General features: G+C 41.1%; 2 protein-coding genes and 1 pseudogene across 10 annotated transcripts in view; 1 reads left to right on the forward strand and 2 right to left on the reverse strand.

The window, feature by feature from the left end:
• Positions 1-3,971, reverse strand: part of LOC105535648 — a 63,939-nt pseudogene extending 59,968 nt beyond the window's left edge.
• UBE2E1 (ubiquitin-conjugating enzyme E2E 1) overlaps positions 1-14,242 on the forward strand; it is a 98,644-nt gene extending 84,402 nt beyond the window's left edge. For 2 of the 5 annotated variants that reach the window (XM_011974773.1, XM_011974775.1), the window contains 3 exons: positions 10,370-10,502; positions 12,008-12,155; positions 13,448-14,242. In XM_011974773.1, the coding sequence (XP_011830163.1) occupies positions 10,370-10,502; positions 12,008-12,155; positions 13,448-13,545 (379 nt within the window). In that variant the 3' untranslated portion in view covers positions 13,546-14,242. Of the gene's footprint in view, positions 1-10,369; positions 10,503-11,037; positions 11,062-12,007; positions 12,569-13,447 lie in introns of those variants that run through there. The other 3 variants (XM_011974772.1, XM_011974774.1, XM_011974771.1) reach the window with 2 other exon arrangements.
• Positions 14,243-14,953: 711 nt separating this feature from the next.
• The window catches only part of NKIRAS1 (NFKB inhibitor interacting Ras-like 1), a 67,061-nt gene continuing 63,810 nt past the window's right edge, over positions 14,954-18,204 (reverse strand). For 4 of the 5 annotated variants that reach the window (XM_011974792.1, XM_011974794.1, XM_011974791.1 and 1 more), the window contains one exon: positions 14,954-16,217. In XM_011974792.1, coding sequence (XP_011830182.1) covers positions 15,975-16,217 — 243 coding nt within the window. In that variant the 3' untranslated portion in view covers positions 14,954-15,974. The remainder of the gene's footprint in view (positions 16,218-18,204) is intronic. The other variant, XM_011974790.1, reaches the window with a different exon arrangement.

An 18,204-nucleotide genomic window follows, 5' to 3' on the forward strand; every position in this document is an offset into this window, starting at 1 on the left:
TTTTTTTTTGATGGAGTCTCACTCTGTCGCCCAGGCCGGAGTGCAGTGGTATGATCTCATCTCACTGCAACCTCCGCCTCCTGGGTTCAAGCGATTCTCCTGCCTCAGCCTTCCGAGTAGCTGGGATTACAGGCGCTCACCACCACACCCAGCTAATTTTTGTATTTTTAGTAGAGATGGGGTTTCACTATGTTGGCCAGGATGGTCTCGATCTCTTGACCTCGTGATCTGCCCGCCTTGGCCTCCCAAAGTGCTGGGATTACAGGTGTGAGCCACTGTGCCCAGCCAAATTTGTGTATTCTTGTGTGTGGGTACTAGTTTTTTTCTGGGGAGCCCTTTAGGTTGGCTCTAGGTCTGCAAGTTCTTTCCAAGGGCTAGTTACCTGAATGGTACACTCCTCACAGTACCAGAGCCTCTTCCTTTCCTCTTCCCCTCACCTTATGTGAGGAGGCCTTCTAACTTCGTTATTGGGACTATGGCAGTGGTTGTCCTGCTTTTTAATAGCACTTACAAAATCGTGTCACTACCCTGTTACCCTTAGTGTAAGGTTTTCTCATTTTTCAAGTTCCTTCTGCCACTCACTTCTAGGTTACAAATGGTTAGTTTTATGAAGGGATGCTGAGGGTAAGATTGTACCAAGTAGATCTCATGCAGAAGGCAGCTTTCACCCGGTATCTCTGGTAGATTGCTACCTTCATAGCTTATCTTCTTCTGTATGAATTTCTTAGCAATAGAAGAGTAAATCGGGAATGGATTTTTAGTAGTGTGTTTGTCATAGGGAATATAGACGTAATTGGATGTTTTTTCATATAAGCAGTTTGTAAATTCAGTTTTGGGTTTTTGGTTTTTTTTGTTTTTTGTCTTAATAGAGCTAGGCATTACCAGGGTTGATGCTTATTTGTTACTGCAAAGAGTTGTAGACAAGGGAGGAGGGAGCTAAATAATATCAATGGTCATTTAAATCTAGAAAATCAGAACTGTGGCTCACTATTGTCACTATTGTAATGTCAGTGCTTTCAGAGGCCAAGCAGAAGCATTGCTTGAGCCCAGGAGTGCAAGACCAGTCTGGGTAACCTAGCAAGACCCTGTCTCTACAAAAAATTTAAAAATTAGCCAGGTGTGGTGATGCACGCCTGTAGTCCCAGCAACTCAGGAGGCTGAGATGGAAGGATCACTTGAGCCAGCTGTGATTGAGCCACTGCACTCCAGCTTGGGCAACAGCTGAAAAAACAAAAAGAAACAGTTGGTATTCGTTGCTCTTAATAATCCTCTATATCTGGCTTCTCAAACTTTAATGTGCATAAGAATCATGTGTTCACATGCACATCGATCGGGTCTGAGGTGGAGTCTGATGTCTGCATTTCTAACAAACTTCCAGGGCATGGATGCCGATGTTGCTTGTCCAGAGGCAGCACTCTGAGTATCAGTCTATAGAACATTCAGGGTATATGCAAATCTAACTTTTAGTAATAATAACAACAACCATGTATATTGATCTCTTTTTGGCGTACCAGGCACAGAAAAAATAAAATAAGACTGGGCATTGGAGTCTAACAACTGGGATTCAGATTGATCTCTTCCCTTTACTAGCTTAACCTTGAGCAAATTTTCTCTAAGGCAGGGTTTCTCGACCTTGGCACTATTGACATTTTAGGCTGAGATCATTCTTTGTGGGGGCTGTCTGGTGCATTGTAGGATGTTTAGCAGCATCCCTAGTCTCTACCCACCAGATGCCATTAGCACCCTCCCTCCCATTTGTGACATTCAGAATGACTGCAAGCATTGCCAAATGTCAGGGGGTAGGGTAGGAGGCAAAATTACTTCCATTCGAGAACCACTGCTCTAAGGCTGCTGTTGAAATATGGGTGTTTGGAGGGGTTTGTGATATGAATGATGTACTTTATATAAGTGACATAGAAGCTTACCATGAAGCTTCCACAGACAAAAGGAGAATAGGCGTGCAGTAGCTAATAAGCAGTCTGTGCCACGTCTGGCTTTCTGAGGAGGATGATAAAGCTTACTCCAAGTGCCAGTTCTTTATTTTTACGAAACATTAGTCATTGTACTATGAGATAATATCAGGAATTACTTGAGATTTTTAAATAGGTAGAACTGAGTTTCTAATTCAGTTGATCCCAAGCCTCTGCCCTTTTTTTGAAATATGCTGGCACTGTTGCTACCCTGCCCCTGCCCCTTTCTTCATTCTTACTTCCTGCTGCTGTCCGCATGTCTCTTTTTTCCCCCCTACTCTTTAAAGTTTTATCTCACTAACTTCAGGTCAAATGTCACAACTGTGTTCTGGTCAATTTCCTATCCTTGCTTGGCTTCCCCAAATGCTAGTACCAAAGGATTTGTGGGATAGGGAGAAGAGACCACTTTAAGAAGCACTGCATTTACTCGTCTTCCACAAGGCAACAGAGTTGGGCATCTGATTATTCAACAAAACAAGGCTTCAGTAGCACCCAGGAGGGCAGACAGGCAAACCAGGCTGTAGACACTCTGCATTTGTCAAAATCAGACCAGAGAAGACCTACCCCCCACAGATGAAAAGGTAGCGATAGTCACCATTTCTTTACTGTTGCCACAACATTTTTCTTTTAATTATTATCATGTAGTTGTCTCAAGTCCTTCCTTTAGTCCAGGGTTCCCCAGCGCCTGGGCCACAGACACGGTACTGGTCCCTGGCCCATTAGGAACCATGCGCATAACAGATGAGCAGTGGGTGGGCAGGCCAGCCAGCTGATCAAAGCTCCGTCTGTATTTACAGCCACTGCCCATTGCTTACATTACAGCCTGAGCTCCGCCTCCTGTCAGATCGGATCAGCTGTGGCATTAGATTCTCATAGGAGCGCAAACCCTATTGTGAACTGCTCATGTGAGGGATCTAGGCTGCGTGCTCCTTATGAGAATCTAATGCCTGATGATCTGTCACTGTCTCCCATCACCCCCACATGGGACTGTCTAGTTGCAGGAAAACAAGCTCAGGGGCTCTCCACTGATTCTGCATTATGTGGTGAGTTGTATAATTATTTCATTCTGTATCCCAATGTAATAGCAACAGAAATAGAGTGCACAATAAATGCAATGCACTTGAATCATCCCAAACCGTCCCAGCCCCCACCCCCCATCTGTGGAAAAATTGTCTTCCTCAAAAGCAGCCCCTGGTGCCAAAAAAGTTGTGGACTGCTGCTTTAGTCCATCTCCTATGATTGCACAGGTAGGCTGCAAATGCCAAGGACTTGATGAGCTCAGTGCACTCCTTGCCAACAATGAATCAATTCCTGAGAGAATGAGTTCCTGAAGTCTTGGTGTTAGCAACTGTAAGTACAGGGACTGCTTGATTTTCTACATCTTAGTGATTTTATGAAGTTTTAGTTTCTTCCATCCTTCCACATCTGCAGAGTCCACAACAAATACAGTGCCATCTGTGCATCTGGCATGTAACTCCCACAGTGGCCTTAGTTTCTCCTGAACACCTACATCTCAGAAGTGAAAAGGGACTGTTTTAGAATTTCCCAAGGTTACCTTAATTTTCTCAGTGTGAAATCTTTTGGTAGGTACAGTATTTACAAATTCATCAGCTGCCGCCTGTATAAGACAGTTGTCTTTCTAGCACAGTACAAACCCAGAATAACAGTGTGGAAGGACTGAAATGAAGGCCGACTGGACAGGATAGAAGTCTGGTCTGATAGTCCTTTTCCCAATTTCCCACTGCAAGTAAGTGTCCCAAATTGAAATGCTTTCTTCTTGCTTTAGAACTTCTCTTCATAGGTGATCCAGCTATAAGACTAATCATCCTTCCCTTCTCTTCACTCAGCGTCTCTCCTAGCATCTGGGGAGGTGCACTGATACCTGTCTGTGGGCACCAGGGAGGCCTGGGCAGCGGCGGAGGACAGGGCACCAGGTGGGCGCTGTGTGCCTGGCTGCTCTAACAGTGCTCGCCCAGCAGACCACAATTCTGTTTCTAGCATGCTTATCTTCCTATCTTCCCAGCCTCTCATCCTCTCACTTTTTTTCTAGGGTATGACTGCAGATAACTGAGTCTTCTGAAATTATGCCTAGAATAATATCCGAATTATGGTTTATGTGTTTGTAGGCAAGGGTCCTCTCTCCCAATAAAAAATGTAAAAATTCATTTGATAGAAAGATACCTTTAAAAAATTGATTCTGGCCAGGCACTGTGGCTCACACCTGTGAATCTCAGCACTTTGGGAGGCCCAGGTGGGAGGATCACTTGAGCCCAAGAATTTGAGAACAGACTGTGCAACCTGGTGAGAGCCTGTCTCTACAAAAAATTTAAAAATTAGGCTGGGTGCGGTGGCTCACACCTGTAATCCCAGCACTTTGGGACAATGAGGCGGGCAGATCACCTGAGGTCAGGATTTCGAGACCAGCCTGGCCAACGTGGTGAAACCCCATCTCTACTAAAAATACAAAAATTAGCCGGGTGTGGTGGCGGATGCTTGTAATCCCAGCTACTCAGGAGGCTGAGGCAGGAGAATTGCTTGAACCTGGGAGGCAAAAGTTGCAGTGAGCCAAGATGGCACCACTGCACTCCAGCCTGGGTCACACGAGTGAAACTCCGTCTTAAAAATAATAATAATAAATAAAAATTTTTAAAAATTAGCTGGGCATGGTGGCATGTGCCTTTAGTCCCAGCTACTAGGCAGGCTGAGGTGGGAGGATCACTTGAGCCCGGGAAGTCAAGGCCACTGTGAGCTGAGATCACACACAGTGCTCCAGCCTGGGTGACACAGTGAGACTGTGACTCAAAAAATATTCTACATTTCACTTTGCTTCAGGATGTTCTTTAAAAGAAATCAGTAATGTCATTTGACAATTGAAATGCAGGTTTGGTTTCTGACCATTGAAATGGAAGAGCAGCAGAGTAGTCTGTAGTAAGTCTGTGCTGAGAATGGGAATGGGGAAAGACTCACAAAAACATGATTTTAAAACAAAAAGGAAACATAAATGTTACTTCGTGGAGTTATCCTGGAAGATTTTAAGTCAATCCAGGGAACACAACAGATTCTAGTAAGACTGTGCTAATGACAGGCTTTGACAGTTGGTTTAATACCTCCAATGATTTGTAGTACATTTTATACTGTGCAAATACTGTTTAAGACTGTATATGTGTAAAGCAAAAGTTACTACCAGTTGATAGTTTTTTACTTTGTATACTCATCAATATAATATTGAGGCATAAGCTATGTAGCCACGCTGTCCAGCGGTCATTAGAGAGAAAATGTCTCCAGGATTGTCAGAAGTGAGTCCTTGTTAATTGTGTTTATTCAATGGAGAGTTTCCTATCAGTTAACAGACACAGCTTCCTGTATGACAGAAGTGTTGTGGCTCATGGCCATCCCTGCTCCTAATGTTTGCATACCTGTATGAAGTCAGAGGCCTTTATAGAAAGAAGAAAATATGGTGTTAAAGTAGAAATGACTCATTTTTCTTAAAATCTGTATCAGAGTAATATTTATTTTGATAGAAGAAAAAACTATTTTATATTTTTTCTTTTTGCCTTGTATGTATTCTACTTACATTTTGAAAAGTGTTTTTAGTTACAAATAAACCTTAAACCTCTGTGTAGGAACATGTGAAAAGTATAGGCATAGTCTCTTCACTTTCTCAGTTACATCCTCTCATGCAAAGGTTCTGATCACAGTCAAATTTCAATGTCTTCAAACAGGGATAAGCGGGTTTTTAAAGGAGGCAAAGTCTTATAGTTATTTCTATAACCCCAGTGATAGTTTGGTTGGCTGGTTTTAAAAAATCTTATTACACAAAACTGAGATGACCCAGTTTCGAGAATCTCAATTAAAATAAGTGCCCAGGTGAAGACAGACAGGTAGACTTCATGCAAAATTAGGAAATGTACTTTTCCGCTCCTATCTTTCTTTAATACCTTAATTTCAACCCCTCTTTTCCCAATTCAGGATTTTCCCTACTCTCTAATCATTTGGATTAATAATTTAAATTACATATCATTCTAAGGTACACTTGAACCAGTGTTTAAAATTAAACTTGTATTTCTTGTTGTGGAACCAAAAGCATCTTCTGGAGGAGACAGGAGATTAGTAAAGGGTGTACTTAGGTGACCTGAGGGCAAACCTGCTCAGTCATTTTATCAAGAAATTGGTGGGATGCTTGAACAGCCTCAAGTAAAGCTTCTCCTATTCCCTTTTCTCCTGACACTGGCCTTCTGAGAGTTGTTAACATTGTCCTCCACCCCTGGGGATGGGACTGCCTGCCCACTTTGTAGGCCAGCAGATCCTAACTTTCCCAATGAGAACTTAGTAAAAAAATAAAATTGTAGGCCCTCATATCAGAATTTTTCTGTTTTATTCTCTGATAAAGAAAGTACACATGACAAAAAGCTACCTGAATTCATCCAATAGCAGCTTTAAGTGACTATCTAAAGCTTGATATTCAGGGCCGAGCATGGTGGCTCACACCTGTAATCCCAGCACTTGTGGGAGGCTGAGGCGGGTGGGATCACAAGGTCAGGAGTTTGAGACCAGTCTAGCCAATATGGTGAAACTCCAGCTCTACTAAAATTACAGAAATTAACTGGGCATGGTGGCACACGCCTGTAGTCCCAGCCACTTGGGAGACTGAGGCAGGAGAATCGCTTGAACCCACGAGGCGGAGGTTGCAGTGAGCCAAGATCACACCACTATACTCCAACCTGGGTGACACAGCAAGACTCCATCTCAAAAAAAAAAAAGTTTGATATTCAGTAACAATGCTTGGTCTTTTCCAGTGGATTCTCAGACCATTCACAGTAATTCCTGAGGGCCCACAGGTTAGGGATCCCTCACTATTGAGTTTTCTTCAGGGTCAACTACATTTGATATTATTTCACTTAGCATTTAATTATTTTTCATATTGCACCTTTATTCTCCAGTTTTGAAGTTTAACACAAGTGTAATACGTTTTGTGTCGTTATGTAATTGTTGTGTACTTGATTCCTTAACTTTTCTGTTTTCTTTACTTTTTTCTGAACTTTCAAAAAAAAATTAACACCTAAACTGCAAGCAGATTTAGAGAGAGGTAACAATCTTAATTGGATTTCTGGTCATATCACAGGTGATAAGCCGTCACAGGTGACAGACTGTGAAATGTTACAGCTTATGCTCCTGACTGGTTGTCCACTGGTAACCTGTAGCAGCGGCTCCCAAATGCAGACTCCCTGCTTCGAGGCCGTGGTTGTGGGTGGGGCACTGAAATATATAGATTCTTCGGTCCCGCTCTAGATATTCTAGACTCACTGGGCCTGGGGTGGGGTCTAGAAACCTTGAAAGTTCCATCGGTTATTTTGATGCACAGTGAAATTTGGGAACCACCAAGTTTCTGTACAACCCATATGTCTGCATGTAGTGACATACTGGTAAACCTTTATCTTTTTTGTGCACTGAAGGACCAGCAGCATTGGGCCTATGCCAGCATGTCACCTCTAGGGTTAGACTGCCCTCACGTTCGTTTTTTCTAGGTTGGTTTCTTAGCACTACCAACTTGAACGTGAACGGTGTGACTCCTGAGCTCTAGTGTCTTTTTAGGAGGCAGCTTGGAATATTGTCAGTACTGGATTTTAGAGAGCCTGGCTTCTCTGAGTGAACTCTTGGCCTTGGTTCCTCATCTGTAAAAAGATTTTAGAGTAGCCTTTTGCCTTTAAGTGTTTACCATAAACTAGATAAAAAAGCATTCCTCCTTATTTGCAACCCCTATATTAGTGTTATTTCCATACATAGTCCACTTTTCATTAACTGCACTCCAGGTGTCATAGCTGTATCAGCCAGCGTCTCTAGACTTTCTTCCTTCAGTTTGCTATAACAAAGTACCATAAATTGGATGGCTTATAAACAACAGAAGTTTATGTCTCACAGTTCTGGAGGCTAGAAATATGAGATCAAGGTACTGGCAGCTTCGGGTCTGGTGAGGATGCATTTCTTGGTTTCCAGACAACTGTCCTCTTGCTGTATCCTCATATGGTAGAGAAAAGAGCTTTTGAGGTTCTCTTTAAGGACACTAATCCTTTTCATGAGGATTTCTACCCCCTAACCCAATACCTTCAAAGACTCCACCTCCTAATACCATCACATTGAGGGTTAGGATTTCAACATAAACGTTTTGAGGGGATGCAAACATGTAGGCAGGTAGGCAAACGTATGATGACCAAGAACCGGTTCTAACCTCAGGAAATGAAGCAGTAACAGTAGTATCATTTCACTGGAGAAGTTACTGCCTGTTTCTAGAGGGAGAGCGCTGATTATGAGCTCTCCCTACATTCCACCTTGGGAAAATTGCCATCAGATATCATGTAAAAGTATGAAGTCATCTTTTTTAAACACAGAGTATGACTTCATGGTGTATTGACAATGTTAAAAAATCTCTGGCCGGGTGCGGTGGCTCATGCCTGTAATCCCAGTACTTTGGGAGGCCGAGGCCGGTGGATCACCTGAGATGGGGAGTTCAAGACCAGCCTGACAAACATGGTGAAACCCTGTGTCTACCAAAACACAAAATTAGCCAGGCATAATGGCGCATGCCTGTAATCCCAGTTACTCAGGAGGCTGAGGCAGGAGACTCGCTTGAACCCGGGAGCCGAAGGTGCAAGGAACCCAAAACCGGCCAATGCAACCCAACCCGGGCAAAAAAAACAAAAACCCCCCCTTAAAAAAAAAAAAAAAAAGAAAATCTCTCTCTGTATCTAATCTAAAACAAATTTTTTGGTGGCTTACACTTATAATCCCAGCACTCTGGGAGGCTGAGGTAGGCGGATTGCTTGAGCCTAGGAGTTCAAGACCAGCTTGGGCAACATAGTGAGACCTCAGTCTATACAAATGAAACAGAAAACATTAGCCAGGTGTGATGCTGTATGCCTGTAGTCCCAGCTACTCAGGTGGCTAAGGTGGGAGGATCACTGGAGCCTAGAAGTCAAGGCTACAGTGACCCGAGATCGTGCCACTCACTGCATTCCAGCCTGGGTAGTGGATCAAGACCATTTCAAAAATAAAAAGTAAAGCAAGTTTTTAATAGTTTTTGGTAATACCCATCACAAAGAGATATTAAAGGATTAATAATGGTGATCTCACTGCTGTTTAATGAGAGAATACTCGTGGGTGTGTGTTGCTCTATAGTTTCCTTCTTTCTCTCACTTAATTCTGAAAACATTCCTGTGAGGTAGACAGTGTCCGAGCTCTTTCTGCCTCTTAGCCAGTCTAGGCCCTGTTCTTCCCATTACCCGCTATTCGGTTGCCCATACTTTCTCCCACCTTTTTTGCCATGTCATGTTTTCTTCCTCAGCTTGTATTCTCCTCTGCTTTTCCTTTGTAATAGCTCATTCCCCTAACCTGTTGCATCTCTCACACCAAATTTCAGACCAAGAGAAAAACGTGATGGGTTTGGGGCAAGTACAGGCCCATGGGTAGGCTTTTTATTCCCTCCCTCTTCATCTCTTCTTTCTCTTAAATGGAGGCATCAGACTTTGTAACCAGTTAGCAGAGGGCATCTTGAAGGAGTTTGTCTTGTTCAGTATCAAAACTCCTGACATTTAACCCTCTGCCTAGTACATGGGCATTCAGTAAATGAGTGAATAAATCCAATTCACATCGTATATTTAGTTAAAAGAGTAGTTTTGCTGGGCGCAGTGGCACTCCAGAAGCCAACACAATGCTTTAGAATGGTGGCCAAATTATGGTGTACCCATGTAACAGTGATTTATAGTAACAGCTAACAGGGTTGGAGGAATGTCTTTAAGTATTAAATTTAGAGAACCCAATTATAGAATACATATTGAAATGAAAATTGAATAACCTGTAACTGGATACTTACCATTCTCCTCCCTCTCCCACCTAACATGGTTTATAATGTAAAAAGTATGGCCATCTATTAGATTCTTTTTAAGGTGAGATTATAGAGATACAAGAGCAAGGAAGAACCAGTTAGTGGGTCAGAAAATGAAACTTCTGTGCTTAAGATGGTCATAAATGATGTAGCTCTGAGCAGAAACTGCTGTCATTTGTCACTAATTTAGCTTCTAGGTGCTGAGATGTGTTTCTCATTTAAGTATTGTTTACACTTTCCTACGTGTCAAGGAGAGGTTTGAGAATTGAGGCAAGTTTCCTGCTTCTTCGTAGCTAGGTAGGCTTAGAATGGTTTTAACATTCTTTTATCATCCACTTTACTTACTTGACCAATGGCTATGGGTTTGTGGCAGTTCTGCATCCATTTCTGTACTTGCTTTGTAAAGAGAATCCACACAGTAAACAAGAGAGGAGAGAGGTAATCTTTCCATCTTTTTTAGTACACTGTAAAAATTGGGATAGTGCCACCATCTGCTTATTTGTTGATGTATTATTCACAGTGCTGGTCCCAAAGGTGATAACATCTATGAATGGAGATCAACCATTCTAGGGCCTCCAGGATCCGTGTATGAGGGTGGTGTATTCTTTCTCGATATCACTTTTACACCAGAATATCCCTTCAAGCCTCCAAAGGTAAGAAATCTCCCTGTATGCTCAAGTTTACTAATTCCCACAAGAGAGCAACTGTTGAGGTTTTTCTAAATTTAATTTTTAATCACAAAACCTAGATTTATCTTATGTCCTAATAGATCTGAGTATTTTAACATATACAAAACACTTCTTTAGGTTGATTTTGCCTTATCTGGCAGAGACCATTCTAGGTGTAAGTGCTTTGTTTTGATGGTGCTTAAAATTACGCTATTTATAGTAATATTGTCATCAACCTAGAATTAATCCCCCGTTTTCCAGCCCATAGAGAAGGGTTTTAAACAGTTAAAAATGGTGTCAAGCCAGATGCAGTGGTGTGCACCTGTAGTCCGGCTACTTGGGAGGACTGTTTGAGCTCAAGAGTTTGAGTCCAGTCTGGGCAACAAAGCGAGACCCCAAAAAAAGGAGGCAGGACAGGTCAGGGGGTCAAACAACTAGAGAATCAGAATCTCTTACCAAAGTTTTGGATTCTGTTCTGCTCCCTGTCATGTTTTGGTCTTGCTCAATTCCTTACCTCCAGGCCTCAGTTTTCTTTCTAGGAGAGGTGGGGATTGCCCAAGTCACCCATCTCTTGTACTCACCCAAGTCACCCATCTCTTGTACTCAATCTGTGATTCTCATTCAGTCAGAAATGAAATGCAGTCTTTGGGGATTAGGTAGACTGCCAGATAAAAGTACAGTTGCAGCAACAAGAAGTAATTGAAAGTCACTTTTTAAAAAAACTGGTAAAATTCCAGGTAATTTTTACTTTGTGTTTTGGTATATTTCACAAATAAAAATTAAGAGACCCAAATAACACCTGCTCATGTGGCTTGTGTTCTGCTGTGGTCCTTGCCCATTACTGGCTCTGCATCCATGGACACTCGATTACATAGATAGTAAATTCTGTGATTTAGGTAGACAGGATGTCTGTGGGACCTGATGTAAAGGTCAGAAAAAAGCAGAAGTAGACTTCTCTTCAAATTTTGTTCAGCTTTTTGGGTGTAGTCATTGTTTGCTAAGTATGTTGTTTAATTATCTTTAGGTACCTATTATGTTGCACTTCAGTTTTTAAGAGAGATGATTTTAAATATTTTAAAGCTTTTAAGTATTTTAAAGCTTACTTTGAGGCAGTGTAGTACTACCAGCTAGCACAAGAGGTCAGCAAACAATTAGCTATTCAGACTTGGAAATGTTAATATTTAAAAGATTTAAAATTGCTAAAGATAAAATTAGGAAGTACTGAACTTACCATCAGGGGACGTAACATTTTAAATGAAATTGACACAGTCCCTGAGATGGTCAGTGAACACTTTCTAATCAAATTTATTAAACAAGTCTATCTCCTTGACAGCTTTAATTAAAACTGCTTTTATTCACCTTTTTAAAAACTACCTATCTGGGAGGTTTTTTTTTTTTCTTTCTTTCTAAGTAGGGTCATTCAGTTGAGTATTTAGTAAAAAGTTTGTTTGCTGTTTAACTATTGTTTGACACTTCCTTGTTTTCCTTAGGTTACATTTCGGACAAGAATCTATCATTGTAATATTAACAGTCAAGGTGTTATTTGCTTGGACATATTGAAAGATAATTGGAGTCCAGCACTAACCATTTCTAAAGTCCTCCTTTCTATCTGCTCACTTCTTACAGACTGTAATCCTGGTAAGGTTAATAATTCTTTACCTTGTTTTATTCTTCCTCACCTGAAAAGTACTTGTTTCCAAAAGCTTTCACAGGACAAAACTAATTTTTCTGCAAAACTTTATGAATATAAAAACTAATCTGCTTTTCAAAGAAAGTTTTAATCGAGAAGTTCAGTCTACTAGTTGAGACATACAACTTCATTAATCAGTATATTCTAGCAACAAGGTATTTTAAACTGAAGACTAAGTTTGCCTTGGGCTTTTACAGTTTCAGTTATTCTTCCCTCTATTTTTTTTTTTCCTGTTGCTTAATTTCCCATATAGTTCTTATAAAACAAATCATACACTTCTAAATGCCAAGTCATCTGCCTGGCAAGCCTCACCTTGCCTGTGGGGTTCAGTGGGCATGTGCCCATAGCTGGTCACTGAGATGGCACTCAGTTTTGAAAATGGTATTTGTTAAATACTTAGTGACTATTGAATTGTGACTTTTTTGGGACTTCATTTCATTTAAAAAATATTTTTCTGTAGTCCCAGCTACTAGGGTGGCTGAGGTGGCAGGATTGTTTGAACCCAGAAGGTCAAGGCTGCAGTGAGCCATGAGCATGCCGCTGCACAGAACTCCAGCCTGGGTGGCAAAGCAAGACCCTGTCTCAAAAAAAAAAAAAAATGTGTGTGTGTATATATACATATATGTGTGTGTGTGTGTGTGTGTCTATATACACATATATTTATTATTTATTTTATCTTCTAGGTAAACCAAATATAAATTTAGTTATTAAAGATCCTAAGATTCAGAGAAATACTATACTTAATTGGAGGTCCAGGTTTTGCCTGGCAACCTGGCTCTTTAACCAGTGTAAAGGTAAATAGTGTTGCATTGCAACAGCCCCGAAGACTTCACAGTATTCACAATGCCATAACTGGTGACATTGAGCTAAGGGTCACATGAACACAGTTGGATGTTCATTGTAGTCTGGACCCTTGACCGTTCCAGTCACTATTGAACTCAGCCTAACACATAAGAGTAAAGAAACTCCAATCGGGTGTTGTTTATTGGGAGAAAAATGGAATGAACTAAGATACAGACAGACCAGTACACTAAAGCCTGAGCATTCCCTCTTCCTCCCACGTTACAATTTTTAAATTTTTGATGGAAAAATATCCGGCATGGTGGAGTGGTGTTTCGAAGATGGGTTTGATCACACATACTTGGTTGTACATGTCTGCCCAAGCTGTCACTAATGTATTTGCTAAAGTTTAAAATGTTCTTTTCCTTTCTCCAAAGTAATCTACATTCTTTTCTTCCAGCCGACCCCTTGGTGGGAAGTATTGCCACTCAGTATATGACCAACAGAGCAGAACATGACAGAATGGCCAGACAGTGGACCAAGAGATACGCTACATAAACTGGGTTTTCACAATTCTTACATTATTTGTCACAGAAGAGAGCTGCTTATGATTCTGAAGGGGTCAGGGAGGGTGGGAGTTGGTAAAGAGTAGGTATTTCTATAACAGATATTATTCAGTCTTATTTCCTAAGATTTTGTTGTAACTTAAGGTATCTTGCTACAGTAGACAGAATTGGTAATAGCAACTTTTAAAATTGTCATTAGTTCTGCAATATTAGCTGAAATGTAGTACAGAAAAGAATGTACATTTAGACATTTGGGTTCAGTTGCTTGTAGTCTGTAAATTTAAAACAGCTTAATTTTGTACAGGTTACACATATGGCCATTTATGTAAAGTCCCTCTAAGACTACATACTTTTTGTTTAAAACAAAATTGGAATTTGTTTTCCCTTCTTGGAAGGGAACATTGGTATTTAACAGAATTTTTAGAGACTGTCATCTCATATATATAAAATGGACACGTGGCTGTAAAACACCATATAGGAGATGAGTAATGTGTTTTATTTTATATGCCAATCTACTTTGTTTAAAAAAGGTTTAAATCAGGACTTGTGAAAACCTGTAGTGAAATACCTTAAGCTGTTAACTGTAAGGCGTGGAATAGGAGTTGCTCAGTGGATTGGTTATATGTTGTGGACTACTTAAGTCTGCATTTGTTACTGTGCTAATAAACAATATTAAAAACCGCCTAATACTGCTGTGTTCATTTACTTTTATTTTGCCTTTTGGTTGCTGTTTGCAGATTCTTTTGAAATCGATAGGTATCTGCTTCTAAAACAAGCGAAAAATAATGCATATTTAGTAGGTATTATTTACCCATATTAGGATCTGTACTTTACACAGCTGTAGATGTTGAGGTATCCTAGACAAGGTTAAATAATCTACCCCATTTAGGCTTCAAAGACGAACCCTACTGCGTTTTTTTAAAAGCGTTTTCTGACTTGCAGATGCTGTAGTAGCAAGTACATGAGAAATAGGTTCTGTCAGGGATAAACTGGTACACTGCCGTAGGGGGCATTTTGGCAGTACCTAAGTATACACATGGCATGACCCAGCAGTGCTGTTTCTGTGTGTCTCTTTCATTACAATTGGTAACTGTCTGTACTAATATAGACTAAGTTGCATTAGCAGGAAACAAAACAAACTGGAAGGTACTTATTTAAAAATCATTATGAAAGCATTTGTCCATCTATGTAACATGTATGGAGGGAAAAGCTAGAGTAATATTCAATAACTGGGGGAAAAGGTAAGGGGTGAGTTAGTGTCTGAGTGGTAATTTTTTGACCAAAAAATGAATTTGTGATGAGAAATTTTGAAGAATTCTACTGTAGCAGCAATAGCTGATTTATAAGTATTGTCTTTTATATGTAGTTCTTCACTTGAGCTCATGAAAAAAAGTATTCCATTTAAGATGTTACAAATTACTTGATGTTTTAATATGTTCTTTGCTGAACAGCTTATTTTACATTTCAATCAAAATAGTTATTTCACAGATGAAACCACTAGCTTGCTTACTTCCTTTTAAATTAATAAAGTTACAGTCAGCCACATTGCTCAAGTCTTGCCAAAATCTTTAGAGAAACAACACAAATTCAGACATCTAACTTAGACCATCTAGAGCCCAGTATTTTTGATACTTTCACTGTATATGACTAGTTTTCTAGAAATCTATTCCAGAAGATACAGTCTTCCTTCCAGAAAATACAGCTTTACTGTCCTTAAGTGCCTAATCATTTTCAAGAGGAGGAGCAAACAGTTTGCCCTCAAGTATCTGGTCTATCAACAGGGATCTGGCTGAAGAAAAAACGGCCTTAGAGTGTGATGAACCTACTTACACTACCTGGTACCTCAAATCATGCTAAACATTCTAATTTGACCCTAAATCATGGGTCTTAGTCTGTTTAGCAAAATCTCTACAAGATGAAATTTAGCTTACTACCCCAAACTGTTCAATGTTTTGGGTCCAATTTAGACATAAAAAGTGTTCTCTAATCCTAGACGTCAGATAAATGAACTTTTTAAAAACAAAGTCATGTCTGAGCTTAGAAGTTTGCATAATGTAACAATGATTTATGGTATCTTCTGAAACAGCTTGGGGATAGGGGGAAGTTACACATAGGTGCATTTGCATAACTGTCCAAACTTTATTTTACTGTTTTCACAAGTACAACATAAATAACAAAGGTGCTAATTTCAAAGACAGGTTTCGAACAATGAGAATAAGAATATATTATTTCATAACAGGCAATAATAACCTTAGCCCAAATACTTTTAACATCTAAAGTGCATTAAATGACTTCCTTGGGAATTTTCCTGAGGACCAAAGGTAGAGACAAATGGCCTATTTTAAATAGTGATATTACTCCATGTTCACAGACACTTAAAGGCAGTCACTATTCAACACACAATTGTGAAATTACTGATTTTTAGTTCTCAGAACTAGAGTTCCCTTTGTTTTTCCTCCCAGGCAAAGGAAAGCTTGATTTGCTCTGGGGTTGAGAAAGTTTACTGGCTAATAAAGTGAATGGTTCAATCAGAGTTTTCCGATCTGTAACAGTCACCTCCCACAGTCTCACTTTCTCACTTTTTGCCCACTGCTGTGCCACTTCAGCGTCCACTTGTCTCTGCTCAGAAAGGTCGATTTTGTTTCCTAATACAACAATTGCTACCTGAAAGAAAACGGATTGAAAAGATCATACTAGTACTTTGCCAACATCAGTTCCTGGGCAAAATGGAGACATAAGGAAAACTGTTCCACTTAACAGACCTGCTTCATTAAACTGATTCTCAAGTGTGACTGTATATTAGGGTATCACCTTACTCCTTAATGCGTTTTTGTTAAAAATGCAGATGCTCGGCTGGGCGCAGTGACTCATGCCTGTATTCCCAGCATTTTGGGAGGCCGAGGCTCATGGATCTCTTGAGATCAGGAGTTCGAGACCACCCTGGCCAACAGGGTGAAACCCCATCTCTACTGAAAATAAGAAAATTAGCCGGGCATGGTGGCATGCGCCTGTAGTCCCCTCTACTTGGGAGGCTGACGCAGGAGAATCGCTTGAACCTGGGAGGCAGAGGTTGCAGTACCCAAGATGGCACCACTGCACTCCAGGCTGGGTGACTGCACGAAACTCCATCTCCCAAAAAAAAAGCAGATGCTCTGTAGTTTGCTAACTGTAAAAAAAAAAAAAATTAGCTCAGGTATGAATGGAAGATAGACTTGGGAAATAGGCATCTAGGATACAGACTGGTTTCAATGAGTCTGTATTTCAGTTTGGCTATACTTGATGTATGAGAGATTTGCAACATAGTACTTCAAAATAAGACAACTGGAGCTGTGGGAGTTCTGTATCCATGAGAACAGGAATTGTTATGTTCACATTATTCCCAATACTAGACTGCTAAGGATCTGTTAAATGTATGGGCCAAAAAAGTATGTGCCAACAGGAACATTTTACACGAATGCTTACTATACACCAGGCACTAAAGGTGACCAGAATACAGCAGTCAAAGCTTGGGGGAAGGAGAAGAGACCCCAAACCAGATTTTCAGATACTGCCCATAAAGATTACACGGGATGCTGTGACAGTAGAGGAGGGGCAGCAAGAACTGTCATAAGAAGGCCCCTCTGAGGAGCAGCAGTGAACTCATCAGACCTTGGAACCACTACCGTCTTCCTTCCTGTCTGTACGTTGAGCTTGAGCTCCCTGTGCTCCAGGTAAGGCCATGCCTTGCTGGCAGGATGAAAGTGGGCCCAGAGCTCCGGTTTTCTAGGGGGATCACATACTCTATTTCACCCTTCAAGCCCTCCTGTCATTCTTCATCACCCAGATTTTCATCTTCATGTACATCCCCTACTGTGACTTCCATCTCCCTCTCCTCCCAACTGCAGAAACTCGTTCATTTTACCCCTTGGAATTCAGCAAGACTCACCCCCACTGCGTCCTCCACCTCTGCTTTGAATATTCCCTTCACCTTCTTTCCTAGTGGCCTTGCAGTCCTGCTTCCCCTATCATTCCCCTCCTACCACTACCACGAGGTTCAGGTAAGATGTCCTCCTTGCCCCTCAATGCTACCTCCAATGGTGTCCTCTAAAACCCCTGCAGAAGGCTGATGCTATCAGTCTGTTGTACCTATTAACCCTGGGCTGGCCACCCAACTGTTCCTCATCACAGAGCTGGCTCATGGTCAACCCGCCCTCGCCGTTACTCTGGTCATAATTCTTAGTGATTTCACTAGCCATGCAGACGCTGCTTCCAGTAACCTGGTCTCTCACTCTTTGACTTCTCCAGTGGTCTCATCATCCTTACCTCAGCCATCCACCAGTCCTGCAGTCATATCCTAGACCTTGCTTTTTGTTTGTTTGTTTGTTTTAAAGAGACAGGGTTCCACTCTGACTCCTGCCTTCCCAGTCATGCCTAATGCCCCCAGTGCAAGAATTCCAACCACCACAAGGACATACAACCTACTGGCTCTACTACCTTTATCACTGTCCTTCCACCCTACTCATGTCCTTAATTCCTCCCTACCCAGCTTAGATTATTTTTATTCACTCCCTCGCCCCCATTGTCCCACCATATTCACCTGGCAAAACCCCTCCCTTGTTAAATTTAACTGTTAACCAGACTCTGCCTACACCATTTAGCTGAATATGGCCGG

The sequence above is a fragment of the Mandrillus leucophaeus genome, unplaced genomic scaffold (genome assembly GCF_000951045.1).
Source record: "Mandrillus leucophaeus isolate KB7577 unplaced genomic scaffold, Mleu.le_1.0 Scaffold149, whole genome shotgun sequence".
Classification (NCBI taxonomy): domain Eukaryota; kingdom Metazoa; phylum Chordata; class Mammalia; order Primates; family Cercopithecidae; genus Mandrillus; species Mandrillus leucophaeus.